Source organism: Girardinichthys multiradiatus, chromosome 20 (genome assembly GCF_021462225.1).
Source record: "Girardinichthys multiradiatus isolate DD_20200921_A chromosome 20, DD_fGirMul_XY1, whole genome shotgun sequence".
NCBI classification, from domain to species: domain Eukaryota; kingdom Metazoa; phylum Chordata; class Actinopteri; order Cyprinodontiformes; family Goodeidae; genus Girardinichthys; species Girardinichthys multiradiatus.
This window is the reverse complement of record NC_061812.1, coordinates 12,591,109-12,606,605: the sequence shown is the minus strand read 5'-3', so window position 1 is coordinate 12,606,605 and position 15,497 is coordinate 12,591,109. Positions and strand designations below refer to the sequence as shown.

At 37.8% G+C, this 15,497-nt stretch overlaps 2 protein-coding genes across 4 annotated transcripts in view; one reads left to right on the top strand and one right to left on the bottom strand.

Moving 5' to 3' along the window:
* unm_sa1614 (un-named sa1614) overlaps positions 1–4,356 on the top strand; it is a 32,540-nt gene extending 28,184 nt beyond the window's left edge. For all 3 annotated transcript variants that reach the window (XM_047347056.1, XM_047347055.1, XM_047347057.1), the window contains exons 26-28: positions 1,434–1,588; positions 1,771–1,896; positions 2,108–4,356. In XM_047347056.1, the coding sequence (XP_047203012.1) occupies positions 1,434–1,588; positions 1,771–1,896; positions 2,108–2,182 (356 nt within the window). In that variant the 3' untranslated portion in view covers positions 2,183–4,356. The remainder of the gene's footprint in view (positions 1–1,433; positions 1,589–1,770; positions 1,897–2,107) is intronic.
* A 359-nt stretch (positions 4,357–4,715) lies between these two features.
* Positions 4,716–15,497, bottom strand: part of st3gal8 (ST3 beta-galactoside alpha-2,3-sialyltransferase 8) — a 30,375-nt gene continuing 19,593 nt past the window's right edge. The window contains exons 7-9 of the mRNA XM_047347058.1: positions 10,565–10,610; positions 9,162–9,281; positions 4,716–8,231 (exon numbers count right to left, since the gene is read on the bottom strand). Coding sequence (XP_047203014.1) covers positions 8,064–8,231; positions 9,162–9,281; positions 10,565–10,610 — 334 coding nt within the window. The 3' untranslated portion in view covers positions 4,716–8,063. The remainder of the gene's footprint in view (positions 8,232–9,161; positions 9,282–10,564; positions 10,611–15,497) is intronic.

Sequence of the window (15,497 nt, the reverse complement as noted above, 5' to 3'; positions counted from 1 at the left end):
GCTTTTAGCTTCCTAGCTTTTAGCTAGTATTCTTTCAACAATGTAGGTAATACGAAAAATACACAAAAAGAAAAGCTCTTTGAGGTTTTCCAACCTTTTACTGGTACATTCCACTGTTGAACTGAACATCACCAATGCAAAGGAGCAACAGTCAGTCATTTTCTAACGCTTATTCCATAGTGGGTCACGGGGGAGCTGGTGCCTATCTCCAGCAGTTTATGGGCGAGAGGCAGGGTACACCCTGGACAGGTCGCCAGTCCATCACAGGGCAACACACATACAACCATACACACACTTGTTCATACACCTAAGGGCAATTTAGAGTGACCAATTAACCTAACAGGCATGTTTTTGGACTGTGGGAGGAAGCCGGAGTACCCGGTGAGAACCCACACATGCACGGGGAGAACATGCAAACTCCATGCAGAAAGACCCCAGGCCGGGAATTGGACCCAGGACCTTCTTGCTGCAAGGCAACAGTGCTACCAACTGCGCCACCGTGCAGCCCAAGGAGCAACAGATTCAATTAAATTCAGTTTATTTATATAGCGCCAATTCACAACACATGTTGTCTCAAGGCACTTCACAAAAATCAGGAACATACATTCCAATTAATCCTAACCATTGAACAGTGCAGTCAGATTCAGTTATTTATTCAAATTGGATAAAAAGTTTTTCTATCTAAGGAAACCCAGCAGATTGCATCCAGTCAGTGACTTGCAGCATTCACTCCTCCTGGATGAGCATGTAGAGACAGTGGACAGTCACTGGTGTTGACTTTGCAGCAATCCCTCATACTGAGCATGGATGTAGCGACAGCGGAGAGGAAAAACTCTCTTTTAACAGGAAGAAACCTCCAGCAGAACCAGGCTCAGTGTGAGTGGCCATCTGCCACGACCGACTGGGGGTTTGAGAGAACAGAGCAGAGACACAAAGAGAACAAAGAAGCCCTGATCCAGGAGTACGTTCTATGGGAAGGAAAAGTAAATGTTAATGGATGTAGCTCCTTTAGTCGTTTCACCTAGAAAGAAAGAACAGATAAACTCTGAGCCAGTTTTCAAGGTTAGAGTCTGAAAGAGAGCACATATAATTAGTTACAGTAAAAGCTCAGTCAGTAGCTATGTCTAGGAGAGAGAAAGGGTTAAACACTAAAAGACAGGGCCATGTGGATCATTGGTAGAAGGTCAGCATTAGTTGTTGCCAGCAGAAGCTTGGACAATGCCCCTCTCCAGAAAGGTGTCACAGGTAGACACAGAGTCAGGCCAGGTGTAGCTTCTAGGAAGAGAAAAGAGGGAGAACATAAAGTTAAAAACTGAAATAACAGCAAATAATGCAAAATTGGAGAGTAGTGTGAACAGATGTGTTTTATATTTTAAATAAAACCCCTTATTCCTGAAAATAACTCGCTATTCTTACACTAATTTCTCTTGGAGGTTTTCGACGGACAGAAAGTGAAGATAGCTCCTCACATTTCTTGTACTCAGCCAGTAAAGTGCCACCGAATGGGTCCCCAATAAGCCAGCGGTCTCAGAGCTTTGAGAGCGACGGCAGAGGCCCCACCCCTCAGCCGCTTCCTCGCAGATCACTGGTGAGATCTGATTGTTTTGATGGAAGGAGCTTGTTTTTTTATCCAAAAAATATGCTCAGTTGTTTATGTTACTACATTATTTAGACTCTTGAACCTCTGGTTGCAAGCCTGATGCCATTTGTTGTTGACCATTAGTCTAGTCTCATTGAATTTAAATACAGGTATTTTATTATGTCCATCAGCCTCGTGGAGCAGCCAGTCGGCGGGCTCAGGCTCTGTATGACTGCCAAGCAGACCATCATGATGAGCTGAGCTTCTCTGAGGGTCAGGTGTTGGTAGTTCTTGGGCAGGAGGACAGTGATTGGTGGGTGAGTCTAAGCATTCTTTACTCTGATTGGTCAGTTGAAACTGAGGCGACTGAGAAACTCTCTGACAGAGACGTAAGCCACCAATTTAGGTCCAGGCAATAACTTATCTGTGACAACTTTGATTGACTTTACATTGAATTACAATTTGAAAAAAAAAAAAATTGTCTTCTTACCTTCATTTAATTTGTGTATTTATTTTGTGTTTGTGTAGCATGGTTATATAGAAGACGAACCAGACCAGAGAGGTTTGTTTCCAGCCTCCTTCGTCCAGCTGCTTACCGATTGACGAAAACCTGGTCCAGATCCTCAGGCTATCGCAGATCCAGATCACATCAGAACTTGTGGAAACCGAACTGGGTCCTCATAGGAAGCGAACCAAATGGTACTACCTGAAATGAACTGGATCAGGACAGGCTTTTGGATCTGGCATCTTGCAAGTTCTTGAGATCTTGGTCCAGCAAACCTAAAGAACCTCAGGTCTGGATTTACCATGAACACATTATGGACAACGTTTGACAGAATGCTTTAGACTGCATACTTAATTTATAAGGCAGAAGTTAGAACATGTTGCCGAGGCATTTCCACTGCCTTTATTTATTTATTAATTTAATAAGCACACGTTTGACAGGAAGTCAAACCAAGTCACAGCCAACCAGGGGACTTTTTAGTATGAAGCTAACCTAAACTGCTTTCTTCATTTTAGTGATATTTAAATGTATTCATCCTGGGTTTTTGTGGCAATATCTGCAGGACACCAGCAAAAGCTGCCACAGTTGAAACTCCTCTTTCAAAGGGTTCCTGGATACTGAAGACCAAAGCTCTAAATTCAGTTGAAACCATTTATTGGCATAGAATGGGTGCAAAAACACAGAAGAACTGTCTTTATTTACAGGTTTGTTAGAAGACTTGAGATAAGATGAAGCCTGAAATAAAAATAATAAATTTTTTTCGGCTGCCTTTGTGTCCCAAGATACCAACACTTCACTGAGCAGAAACCTTTGCAAACTGCAGACACTTTTAGAATTAATAACTCAGTGTTCAGGTTAAACAAATCTAATTATTTTTCTTCAAATAACAAACAAACTATTTTCCCTATAGGCACATTATTATATGCAGCATAAGATGTTGAAAGTAGCACCACTGGATGACGAGAGGATTCATTTTTTTCCAAGCAGTTATTAAAAAAAACAAATTAGCTTAAGAAAGTCAAGTCTTCCAGTTGAAATACACTCTATGTAAAAGTTATTTTATTTTATAAAAATCTGAAAATCTGTTGATGTTTAACAGCACACACAAAGTGAATGTTTTAATGTTTTATTTATTTTTAATACGACTTTCTCTCGCTGCAGCATGTTTAATTTCTAATTTTAAAACGCTGCACACCTGTTCTCCATTCTCCCAGAAATGATTATTTTGTTAAAGAAAAATCGCTTGGCCTGCATAGGTTAGTACAGATCATGCTAATTAACATGCTCTGCTCATACAACGTTTAACACTTAAAACACAGTATTGTATTATCATACATTTAAACATGCTTTAAAAAGTTTAAGAGACACTTTTTTATAAGTTCAACATTTTCAAAAGCTTTCAGCTCCTTATCATTGTTTACTAATCTCACAACATTAAATAATCTGCCACTATTGAACTCCCCATGATCCACAAATACAGCGCCATCTACACTCATGGGCTCTCCTGCTGATAATGATTTGTACAACCTCCTTTTACCAATAGGACAGCACCAAGTCTCATGACATTTTACATAGTTGGATCATGCAGAGAGAAGGATCTGACTTGTCTTTTTGCACAGGTTTTTTTTAAAGAACTTAGTTCTTAACCTGTTCTAGTTTTCTGGCGGTGCACCAGATTTTTATTTAACATGTCAATATTTGAGAGTTAATGATCCCATGTTGTCCCCTGGTTCTATGGAAGAGAAACAGGCCCACAGCATCAATGTCACTTCACTTTGACATATCTGTTTGCTGATTTTTTGCTTTTATTGGGCCAAACACCCCAGAGGATGCATTGACATTTAAGTCATATCATCTACTTTCCCCCTAAAAGTGGGTGTGGACGTTGCACAAGCACCTAATACCCAGATTTACTGAATCCATCTATGAGGTGCTTTTCCACATAGAAGTTGTCTTTCACGCCAGGTCCACCAGGAGTGTTTGTTGCGAAAAAGCTCAATCTTAGCCTTATTCAACAAAAGCACATGATTTCAGTAAAGACTTAAGGAATGTTTAGCAAGCTGTGGCAATTTACATTTCAGACAGAAGAGGCTTTTTTCCCCCATGATTAAAAAACAACCATGTAAATGGCATTGAATACCGGAATAACACATTTTGCTGCTGTGTGTTTTGGAAGTTGTTTAACATTTTCTTCTCAGCTGGTGATTTTGTAAAGAGCATTATTTGTTATATGCTATTTTTTCCCCAAATGAATAAACGTACTCAAAACTGTTGGATTTTTAAAAAATTTTTCCAGCATGAGATTATGCTACTGCAATGAAATATTTTTACACATTACCAGAGGTGCCACTAAGTGTGGAGGGCACGGTAAGCAGCAGTACTATGGTCCAAACAGGCTTAATAAAATGTAAATAAAATCTTAAACATCTTATTTGAACAAAACATACTTTAGGGACTTCTCTTCAATTTTAGAAAAAAAAAACAAAAAACATTTACATTTCACTGTAATTCACCAGAAAGAAACCTTTTTTTTTGCCTGTCATATAATACATTAAGGTTTAAACCTAAATGTTTACCTACGAATGTCTAATAATTCACCATTAAAAATGTACAGAGAAAATGGTCAGGTTCTTGCAGGTTACATTAACTCAGGCTATTACTGTTTATTTGTGGTGGCAAAAAATAAACAATTAAAACATATTTCAATAAAATTACAAAAATAATGAAGGAAAACACAAGGCTGTGACCGTACCAATTTAAAAACTTACTATCGTATTTAATAGAATAAAACCAGCTTTACTTTGGTTTGATTTGCTTTTATTTAATTTCAATTGACAGTGGTAGGTTCACGTTTTCTGCAGTCTTAGCAGAACCTGTGCTGTGCTCCCATCAGTTTGGCATCAACATCTTGCTGATCGTAAACTGGTGTGTGAAAGGAAATCTAATACTGAACATGATGAGCCTAATTAAAGCTGAACACATCGGGTGCTTTGGATTAAATCTCTTCATCACATACGGACCTTTATGAAAGGAAAAAAAGATAATAATCAGAGTTTTGTACAATTAAGCCAACCATATAAACTCCTCGAGCACAAATTTGAAATCAAAGTCACAAAAATGCTTTAAGCATAGTAAAGTATATCTGCTTACAACAGCTTAACATATTGGCTGTAAAGATGGAGTCCAGATGTTAAATGACACTCAGGCCTGCAGCTCTGTCATTAGGTGTCTAAAAACTGCAAGAATGGCTCGTTTTCCATTTTATTGGCAGCAGTTTTCTGCGACAAAGCAAAGTGTTAAAGTCAAGGGAAATATTTAAAACAACCCGCAGGTTAAAATAAGGACTTAGGCAATGCTGCCGTTAGGATATAAGCAATCAATAAAAATAAAAGAATTGGTAAAAGTGACAGAGCAACAGCTCTCAGATGAACCTCCAGCATTACAATTATTTCTGAGTTCTCCATCTGCTTGAAAAACAAAACAATTAAAATAACTGCAGCAGATTTCTGGAGCTGTAAAGAAGATATCTAAAGACCACAGGCGGTCTCTTTGGGTAGACTACCAATGTTCTCAAGGAGAACAACATTGTTTGAAGTAGATGGAGCATCTCAGCCAGCATTAGTCTGAGTGTTTTCACACAATCTTGACATTTTCAGGAAGGTGACAGTTTTACAGTAGGTGATGTAAAAAAAAAAAAAAAAAAAAATACATCTAAACATCCAAAATTCAGATTACACTCAAGCTGAGTCTGCAAAAGATCAGTTTGAGTATAATTTTTTAATTTTTGCAAATTATTTGACTAGTTTCATTAATAACAAAGATCAGGTAAATTTCTTACTTTATCTTCTAAACATTAAAAAATTTCTCACTTTAGTACAAAAAAAGAAAACTTTAGAAAATATAGGCATTTTTCCTATGCAGCTTTCAGTGTAAATGCCATTACACAACATAGATGTGATTTATTTTAATGTGCATGTGCAACGTAACATTAAACGCACTTAAAAACGCCTTCCATTTCTAATGCTCAGTCACTGTTGGTTGTCTTTTTCATAGAAAGAACAGAAATTAAAACAAACAAAAAAGCACTGTTGAAAGCAGATATATCGACAGTGAGGGATCTCTGACAAACATCCTCATAGTGTAAACCAAGACACAAACATTCAGGTGATTATATGAGACAATCAGCATCAGATTTTTCTTTTGTACATTCACTCTGCAGGCGCAGCACCTGTCATTGTTACCTGAACCGGGCGGTGCCTCTCCCAATGCCTGGGCTTCCTTTTTTGGTTGAACCACCAAATGCGATCCATTTTCATGTCATCCATGCAATCCACAACTGTTACCTGTCATTGGTCAGGTTTTATTAAATAAATCTTTCAAGTTATGTTGGTCTTCTTCAAGGTTGTCACTATGACCAGGGGAGGAAACATGATGTTCCATTTGGCTCATAATGTCTCTGATTGGATTACTAAAAGACAACAAAACATATTCTGTTGCTATAATTGCATCTGTTTGTATCATGCCGTAGAAGTACAAGACTGTTTTATCACCTCTTCATCTGTCATTGTGTCATTGCTTTTGCTTATTGTGACCAGCTGGAAGACAATGTCCCGATATCTTTCATGACTTTCCGGAGAAACCTGTTGTTACCCAAGGTAAAAATGAGCAAAAAACCTGCAGGGCTCCCAATTACCATTTAAACTTAAACGGTTAACCAAACACAAAAAAATAAAATGTAACAAAAAAGCTTGATGATGAATGCAGTTTTCCTTCCGGTTATGACTTTACAGAGCAGGACGGTTTTAAAATCCGGGTAAAGAAAATGGAAGAATTATAAATGATACAAGACCCTGGAAGTCTTCTTACAGAGGCAGACAGATTTAATGGGGCCCATGGGAAAGGGGAGTAAAATTCCTTAAAGTAAATCAATCTTTAATTGCATCAGCATGACCCCCAAAGCTCACTGGTTAGAGTGAACTGCAGCTGCATGACAGACATCTTGCGGTGACCAAGTCTTTATAACAACCAGACGACATCTACATGCCAGATTAACTGGAACTGTGTGCTTTGGTCAGACGAGAGAAAGATTGGATTTTTCTGCAACAAACACTTGGTGTGAAGCAAAGAAAACAGATGTGGAAGAGAACTTAATGCTAACTGTTAAGTATGGTAAAGGATGTGAGATACTAGGGGCCTGTTTCTCCACCGAAGACCCTGGAAACACACTGGGAACCTTGATAGAGTGCATGCCAATACTAATATTCCCTGCAGTCCATCTCCTAACTAATTTGTTGCTGTTTACCACTAATCTAAAAATAGACTGTCATTGGGTTTATACATATAACATATGGCCAGACGTCTCGGTTTCAGACTGTGATCATGCTATAGCAATTAAAGATTAATTTATTTCATGGCTTTTACACCCCTAAACAGGGGTCCCAACAAATCTATCCATGTTTTTGTGTGTTTGGTAAGCAAAAGCGATCAGCTTACCTTTATCCTATATTTCCTCCTTATTACAAAGTGCTTTTAATAATAAAAGGAAGAGGTTAACCCTTTATAGTGTCTACAGAATCCAATACAAAAGTTTATATAAAAAAAGTCGGTGGTTGATTCCTGTTCAGAGCAAAAGTTATTGTGGTCATTCCTATCAGTCACCAATGGCAGGACAGTCAGTAAAGGGATCAGAAAAGGCTGATTGTTCAAGTTGAACTTCTTTAAACCAGCAGGAGTCTGTAAATATCTCTGATGGTTGCCCAGGTTTGTTACCTTAAGCCAGTTCATTTTCATGCCTGTATCAACAGGTGACTAAAAAAACAAACCAGCAGCTAATGAAGGATACTGGATAAGAGAAACAAAACAGCAATCTGATTACTGTCCACATCTTCCTAAAGTAAAAAGGTAAAAAAAGCATATGCAGCCCATATCTGGCTCAGATTTAGTTGTCCAGTGCCAGATCCTTCAGCCTTCAGGTGGGCCTTAAAGGTAGAGCTTGATCTTGCCCTCCTTGGCGAGCGTGTGGATGACCTTGGTCTCAAAGTCGGCACTGTGGACCCCAGTCTTCCTGAAGGCTCCAGCGTAGCGGTTATCCTCCCAGTAGTGATGCCAGTTCCCCAGCTTGTCAGCACCATAACCAAACACTGACACCTGTAAACAGACAAAGAGTAAAACTAAATAATTATTCACTATTTCAAATCTCAGAGTCTGAGACTATCAGCAATGGTGTCTAAAAATGTAATGCGAATGACTGCATTAGTCTAATCCTCTGAGGCCTTTGATATGGATGCAAATCTCAATAAATTTAAATACTATGAAAAAGATCATTTCTTTTAGTAAATTAATTCAAACTTGTACATTATATTGATTTTTTTAAAACACTGAAATGATTTATTTCCAGTGTTTATTTCTGTTAGTGTTGCTGATAATGGCCTACAGCTAATGTAAACTCAGCCTCTCAAAAAATGTCAATATTACACATGACCAATAAAACAAGGAATCCTAATTCAGAAATGCTGGCCTGCAGAAACGTTTCTCTATGTATTGTAATGTATATGCCTTTAATACTTGTTTGGGGCTCCTTTTGCATAAACTACTGCGTCATGGATCCGCCTGTGCCACTGCTGAGCCAAGCTTGCTTTAATAGCAGTTTCTCTGCATTGTATGCTCTGGTGCTTCTCACCTACCTCTTGATAATACTAAGTGAGTTCACACTCTTTGCATACTGACTCCAGCTCCAGTCCACATTTTGAATGGGCTTGTTTTTACAATCCTCTCAGAGCTTCAGTTATCCCTGTTGCTTGTGTACCCCTTACTTAAATACTGTTTCCTTCCACTCAACTTTCTGTAAAATGCTAGGATACTATACACTGAACTGCCAGCTTCTTTATCTATGACCTATTTGGATTTCAGTTGTGTGGAAACAGCTGAGCTTTACACACATGTATTGGAAATTTTGAAAAGATTGGACTGACATAAATACTGGTTTATGTTCACATTATATTTCATATGTAATAAAAAAATACTTTATTAAGTACAAATACTTAATTAAGTACACAAATCGCAGGTCTCTGTGAATACCTGGTCACAAGTGTGAAGAGCGAAGATGATAGCCAGCATGCCGGTGGACGGGTAACGACCGTGATGGTCTGTCCAACGATCATGGACATAATTAAAGAAGACTGGATTCACCACCAGAACCTATGCAAACGCAAACACAGAGTTTCAATAATGATATTTGACTGGCATAAAAACCAAAAAATAAATAAACATAAACTACAAGAGAGTTAATCTTCACTGTTGCTCTATGCAGGAGTGAAGATACAGTGCTGTCCTAGTTAACTATAACTGAAGGTATCAAACTCAACTGTGGTATTACTGCACTGAACCAGAATATAACGGGATAAAACACTTTATCCCATTAAGGAGTTGGATCGTAATCTGATCAGTTTCCTTTTTACTCTGTTGTGTCTCATAATGTATTGTGACTTAAATTAAATTGAAGACTTTCTGATGTTAAAACTGCAGTCATAGCGATTTATATTTGTTTAGCTCATTCTGGCTACCAAGGCGTTCCCGAGACAGACAGGATATAGTCCCTCCAACGAGTTCTGGACCTTTCCCTCAGTCTCCTGCCAGTGGGATGTGCCTGGCAAAAACCTCCGAAGGGAGACGTCCAGGAGCCATCTTGAGCAGCAGCGGCTCTACTCAGAATTTCAATTCAATTCAGTTTATTTATATAGCACCAATTCACAACACATGTTGCCTCAAGGCACTTCACAAAAGTCAGGTACATACATTCCAATTAATCCTAATCATTGAACAGTGCAGTAAGATTCAGTTATTTATTCAAATTGGATAAAAAGTTTTTCTATCTAAGGAAACCCAGCAGATTGCATCGAGTCAGTAACTTGCAGCATTCACTCCTCCCAGATGAGCATGTAGATAAAGTGGACAGTCACTGGCGTTGACTTTGCAGCAATCCCTCATACTGAGCATGACTGTAGCGACAGTGGAGAGCCTCCGGATTATGGAGCTACTCAACTTATCTCTATGGCTGAGTCCAGTCACCCTACGGAGGAAGCTCATTTCGGCCGCTTGTATCTGGGATCTTGGTCTTTCAGTCAAAAGCCATATCTCATGACAATAGGTGAAGGTCGGAACGTAGACGGACAGTAAACCGAGAGCTTTGCTTTTTGGCTCAGTTCTTTCTACCACAACTGACCAGACTGGCCCTGCATTACTGCAGAAGAAGCCCAGATCCATCTCCCATTCCCTCCTAGCATCACTCGATAACAAGACATCAAGATGCTTAAACTCCTCCACTTGAGGTAGAGACTAACCACCAACCCAGAGCTCATAAAAAACAAAAACAAGAAGAAGTCAAAAGTCAAACTACCTCAAAAATAATACAAAGTCTACAATAATAAGACCGAAAGCAGAAACAGCAAAAATGGTTATCTAGAAAGGGAATGTTAATTTACCTTGTCTTTATCGGCCTTCACTCTGTCTTTAACCCTCATGTAAGTCCTGAAAACACAGTCAAGGGGTGGTTTATCAATTTGCATTCAAGTGTATAAATGTTTAAAATCAGGTATATGGTTCTGGTCAGAGGTTTACATACATACTTTACATGAATATCATTACATTGATGCATTTTAACTGTTATTTTCCGGGGGGAATGAGTACTCAACATAAAATTTCAGTGAAATATTTAAGCAATAAATCTTGTGCCAAAGTTTAAATTTTATTGTGGATTTTCTCTAATCTCCCCAGTGTCAAAATTATTCATACTGGCTTGAATAATTAACACACCCTAATCATAAATTAATATTGCTAAGCAGGTTGCAGGGATAGTACTTCTCTTTGGCCATCATCAAGCTTCTGTCATATCTCTGGTTGGATATTTGATTTGGCATGGGCCCTGGCCTCAGCCCTACTTGAAATGTTTTTGGGAATTATGCCTAAAATGTGGGTCCATGCCAGGAATCCAGTCAGTTTAAATGATTTGTATCATGCTGCCAAGAAGATTATTTAAATGTGTACCCAGAATTACATAGACGTTGCTGAAGGCTACAGAAAACCTCTGCTCTACAACTTGCTAAAAGATATCCAAATATTACTAGTTCCTTATTTAATTAATAGTACATATAATTGAGTCTGCATGTATAGTCATATTCAGTAAATTAGAATATGGGTTCAGACAAGGCTTGTTTGTCAGATTAAAAGCACCCTTTAAGAATAACAACCATTAAGCAGGTATTAAACATGTTCTTCATTAAACCCATGTTTTGGTATGAAACATGAATTTTTTATTGCTCTGATGTAATATTTAAATCTTAAATGTCATGTTTTTATTAGCTGCAAGCAGAAAATCATCACAATTAACAGAGATAAAGGCTTGAAAACATCAGTCTGTGTGAAATTAATCTATATACTGTATGTTTCAATTTGAGAATTCAGTTACTGAAATTAATGAACTTTTCAATAATATTCTAATTTATTGAATATGACTGTATATTTTTGTGTGGTTTAGAGAAAATCCACAATGAATTCAAACTTGTTTTTTAAAGAAAAATAACATAGAAAATGCAAATAAAACCCTGAATTCCTTTAAATCAAGGATAAAACCCAATTTGTTTATTAGTTCTATTTAAAATATGAACTGAAACATCATTAATTTCAGTCTGTAGTCTGTCTTTTCTATACTTTGCTTTTTTCCCCCCTATGCTTTCATCACGTAAAGCATTTTGAAATGTATTGTTCCTGCATTGTGCTACACAAATAAACTTGCTCGTGTGGTTTATTTTGCACCATTTCGAAACATTTTACAAAAGTATTTTTTCTGTCTTTAATTGATACTGAGTACCGAGCAAATAAAATGGAAGCTCTTAGAGTGCCGACAAGGCAGGAACATCAGAGGCAAAGTATTATGAGTTTTAGAGACATTCCAGACTTTTATACTGGACAGGCAGACGTAATTTTTCTGTATTTAAATTCTTTTTTTGTATTAGCCTTGGTTGATTAATTAGTTAATAAGCACTGTATAACCTCTTGCTTAACTTATAGAGCTCCGTCTGTATGGAGGTAAATTTGTCTCAATATTATTCAATCAAACAAAAACTAATCTCAATCAAAAAAAAACTAATCTCAATCAAAAAATATTAAATTGTGATCAAAATGTTCAGAGTTGTAACATTTTTTTTTTTTTTTTATGGAATATTTTATTTTGGGGAGAAAAAAAAATTGTTTGAAAAAACTTTTTTTGATTAAAATGACACATTTTTTCTCATGAAGAGAAAAAAAAGTTATTTGCAAAACATAAACTTTTATTTGCGCATGTCAAAAATCTTTGGTTACGGCTCTCGCTCTTTTGGTTTTGATGTTCTCTGTTTTTGGTTGAACTCAACGAATTTTGAGTGCTGGAAACATGAACATCCTGGGCGGGGCCTAAAGACGAACAATATAAGAACAATATTGACTAAAGTGGCCGCTCGAACTGCAGGGCTTGTACAGAAGAAAACTGCGGTCAAGTGAGCCGACAGTCAGAAATATGCCGTCACGCCAGCCGACACCAGCTCACTCTTAAAGATTAGCGTCACGCATACAAGGTGCATTACGGTAATGGAGCAGAAAGGACCCAATCCTGGAAACGGTTGAGAAAATAAGAGGAAAACAGAAAAGTAACCTATTAATTACATTTTTACAACTTTCACATTCATGTTTTATGTAAAATAATATTTAATATTTTACTGTACAGTTTTGGAGAAATATCTTGTCAAAGTACCTCAAAATGCTCATTATATATTTGTCCCACTTTCAGGAATTTATTTCTCCAAAACCACGAGAGGCGACAACACAATCTCTTCAGATTTTATTAGAGGGTCATCTATATTATAACCACAATTAGTATTTCATAATTTCACTGTAGATTTCTGGAGAAATACACAACTACCACAACAAAGTACCACAAACGCTTCTTTTTGGTGAGGTCGATGAGATCATGGGAAGTGGTCTGGACAGCTTAAAGTGCAAGGGCATCCAGATCTCCTCTGACCTCTCCTGGACCGGAAACGCCCCTCGCCTGTTGAAGAAGGTACAACAACAGCTCTTCTTCATCAGGAAATGAAAACAGAGTGTTCTCTCTCCTCAGCTGCTTACAAATGTCTACAGGGCCACGGTGGAAAGCACTTTGTCTCAGCATGACAGTGTGGTGAGGGAACTGCACAGGAGAGGAAGGAAGTATCACGGGTTGTGAGGACAGCACACAGGATTATGGGATGCCGTCTGCCCGACATGGACTCTGTTTTATACTACACTTGGGGTAGTTGTGTATTTCTCCAAACCTTTACAGTAAAATTATGAAATATTAATTCTGGTTATAATATAGATAACCCTCTAATAAAATCTGAAGAGATTGTGTTGTCACCTCTCATGGTTTTGGAGAAATAAATTCCTCAAAGTTAGGCAAAAGCATATGCTGGTTAAGCATTCTGAGGTACTTTGACAAGGTATTTCTCCAAAACTGTACAGTAAAATATAAAATATTTATTATTTTACATAAAACATGAATGTGAAAGTTGTAAAAATGTAATCAATAGGTTACTTTTCTGTTTTCCTCTTATTTTCTCAACCGTTGCCAGGATTGGTGTCCTTTCTGCTCCATTACCGTAATGCACCTTGTATGCGCGACACTAATCTTTAAGAGTGAGCTGGTGTCGGCTGGCGTGACGGCGTATTTCTGACTGTCGGCTCACTTAACCGCAGTTTTCTTCTGTACAGGCCTTGCAGTTCGAGCGGCCGCTTTAGTCAACGCTAACCAATAGGAAAACGTCTTATATCATTCGTCTTTAGGCCCCGCCCAGGATGTTCATGTTTCCAGCACTCAAAATTCGTTGAGCTCAACCAAAAACAGAGAACATCAAAACCAAAAGAGCGAGAGTCGTAACCAAAGATTTTTGACATGCGCAAATAAAAGTTTACGTTTTGCAAATAACTTTTTTCTCTTCATGAGAAAAAATGAGTCATTTTAATCAAAAAATGTTTTTTCAAACAATTTTTTTTCTCCCCAAAATAAAATATTCCATTAAAAAAATAAAATATTACAACTCTGTAAGTTTTGATCACAACTTAATATTTTTTGATTGAGATTAGTTTTTTGTTTGTTTGAATAAAATTGAGACAAATTTACCTCCATACAGACGGAGCTCTATAAGTTAAGCAAGAGGTTATACAGTGCTTATTAACTAATTAATCAACCAAGACTAATACAAAAAAAGAATTTAAATACAGAAAAATTATGGGAATGATACACTGAACTGTGCAATTTACTGCTGTTGATTATTCCCATTTTATAATAACTATTTATATTACCGTACCATCAGTCCTTGAATTTTCTTATTGTAAACATGGAATGACACAGAAAAGCCTGGTGTTATGGTCATGTTATGTACTTACATGATCATGGGAAGACTGCTGACTTGACTGCAGTCCACTGACACTACAAACAGTCCTCATTAAAGAAGCTGGCTGTTTAGAGTAACGTTTCCCTTTACACAGACTTCCAAAGGTATTCACCCCTCCCCCCTTTGGCATTTTTCATGTTTTGTTGCCTGACAACCTGGAATTAAAATGGATTGTTTGAGAGTTTTCCCCATTTCATTTATAGAACATACCTACAATTTTGAAGAAGTATATATTTTTTTATTGTGATGCAAACCACAAATAGGACAAAATAACAGAAAACTTCAGCGTGCACAACTGTTCAACCCCCAAAAGCCAGTACGTTGTAGAGCCAAGTTTTGCGGTAATTTGCGTTGGATAAGTCTCTATGAGCTTGCCACATCTTGACACTGGAATTTTTGCAGATTCCTCAAGTCAAGACTGCTCCAGCTCCTTCATGTTGGGTGGTTTTCGCTTGTAATGAGTGATCTTCAAGTCTAACCACAGAATCTCAATTGGATTGATGTCTGGACTTTCCAACACAATTAAACGTTCCCCTTAAACCACTCGAGTGTTGCTTTAGCAGTCTGCTTCAGGTTATTGTCTTGCTTGAAGGTGAACCTCTGACCCAATTTCAAACCACAGGCAGACTAAAACAGGTTTTACACAAGAATATCCCTGTTTAGCACCACCCATATTTCTCCCTACACAGACCAGTTTCCCACTAGCCGATGCTGGTAAACATGGTGTTTGTGGGTGATGGGAAGTGTTGGGTTTGCGCTGGACATATCGTTTCCCTCAGTGGCTGAAAAGTTCTGTTTTAGTCTCATCTGACCAGAACACTTTCCTCCATACATTTGGGGAGTCACCCACATGCCTTTTGGCAAACTCAAAACATACCTTCTTATTCTTAACACTAAATAATGGCTTTTTTTCTGGCCACTCGATCATAAAGCCCAGCTCTATGGAGTATAG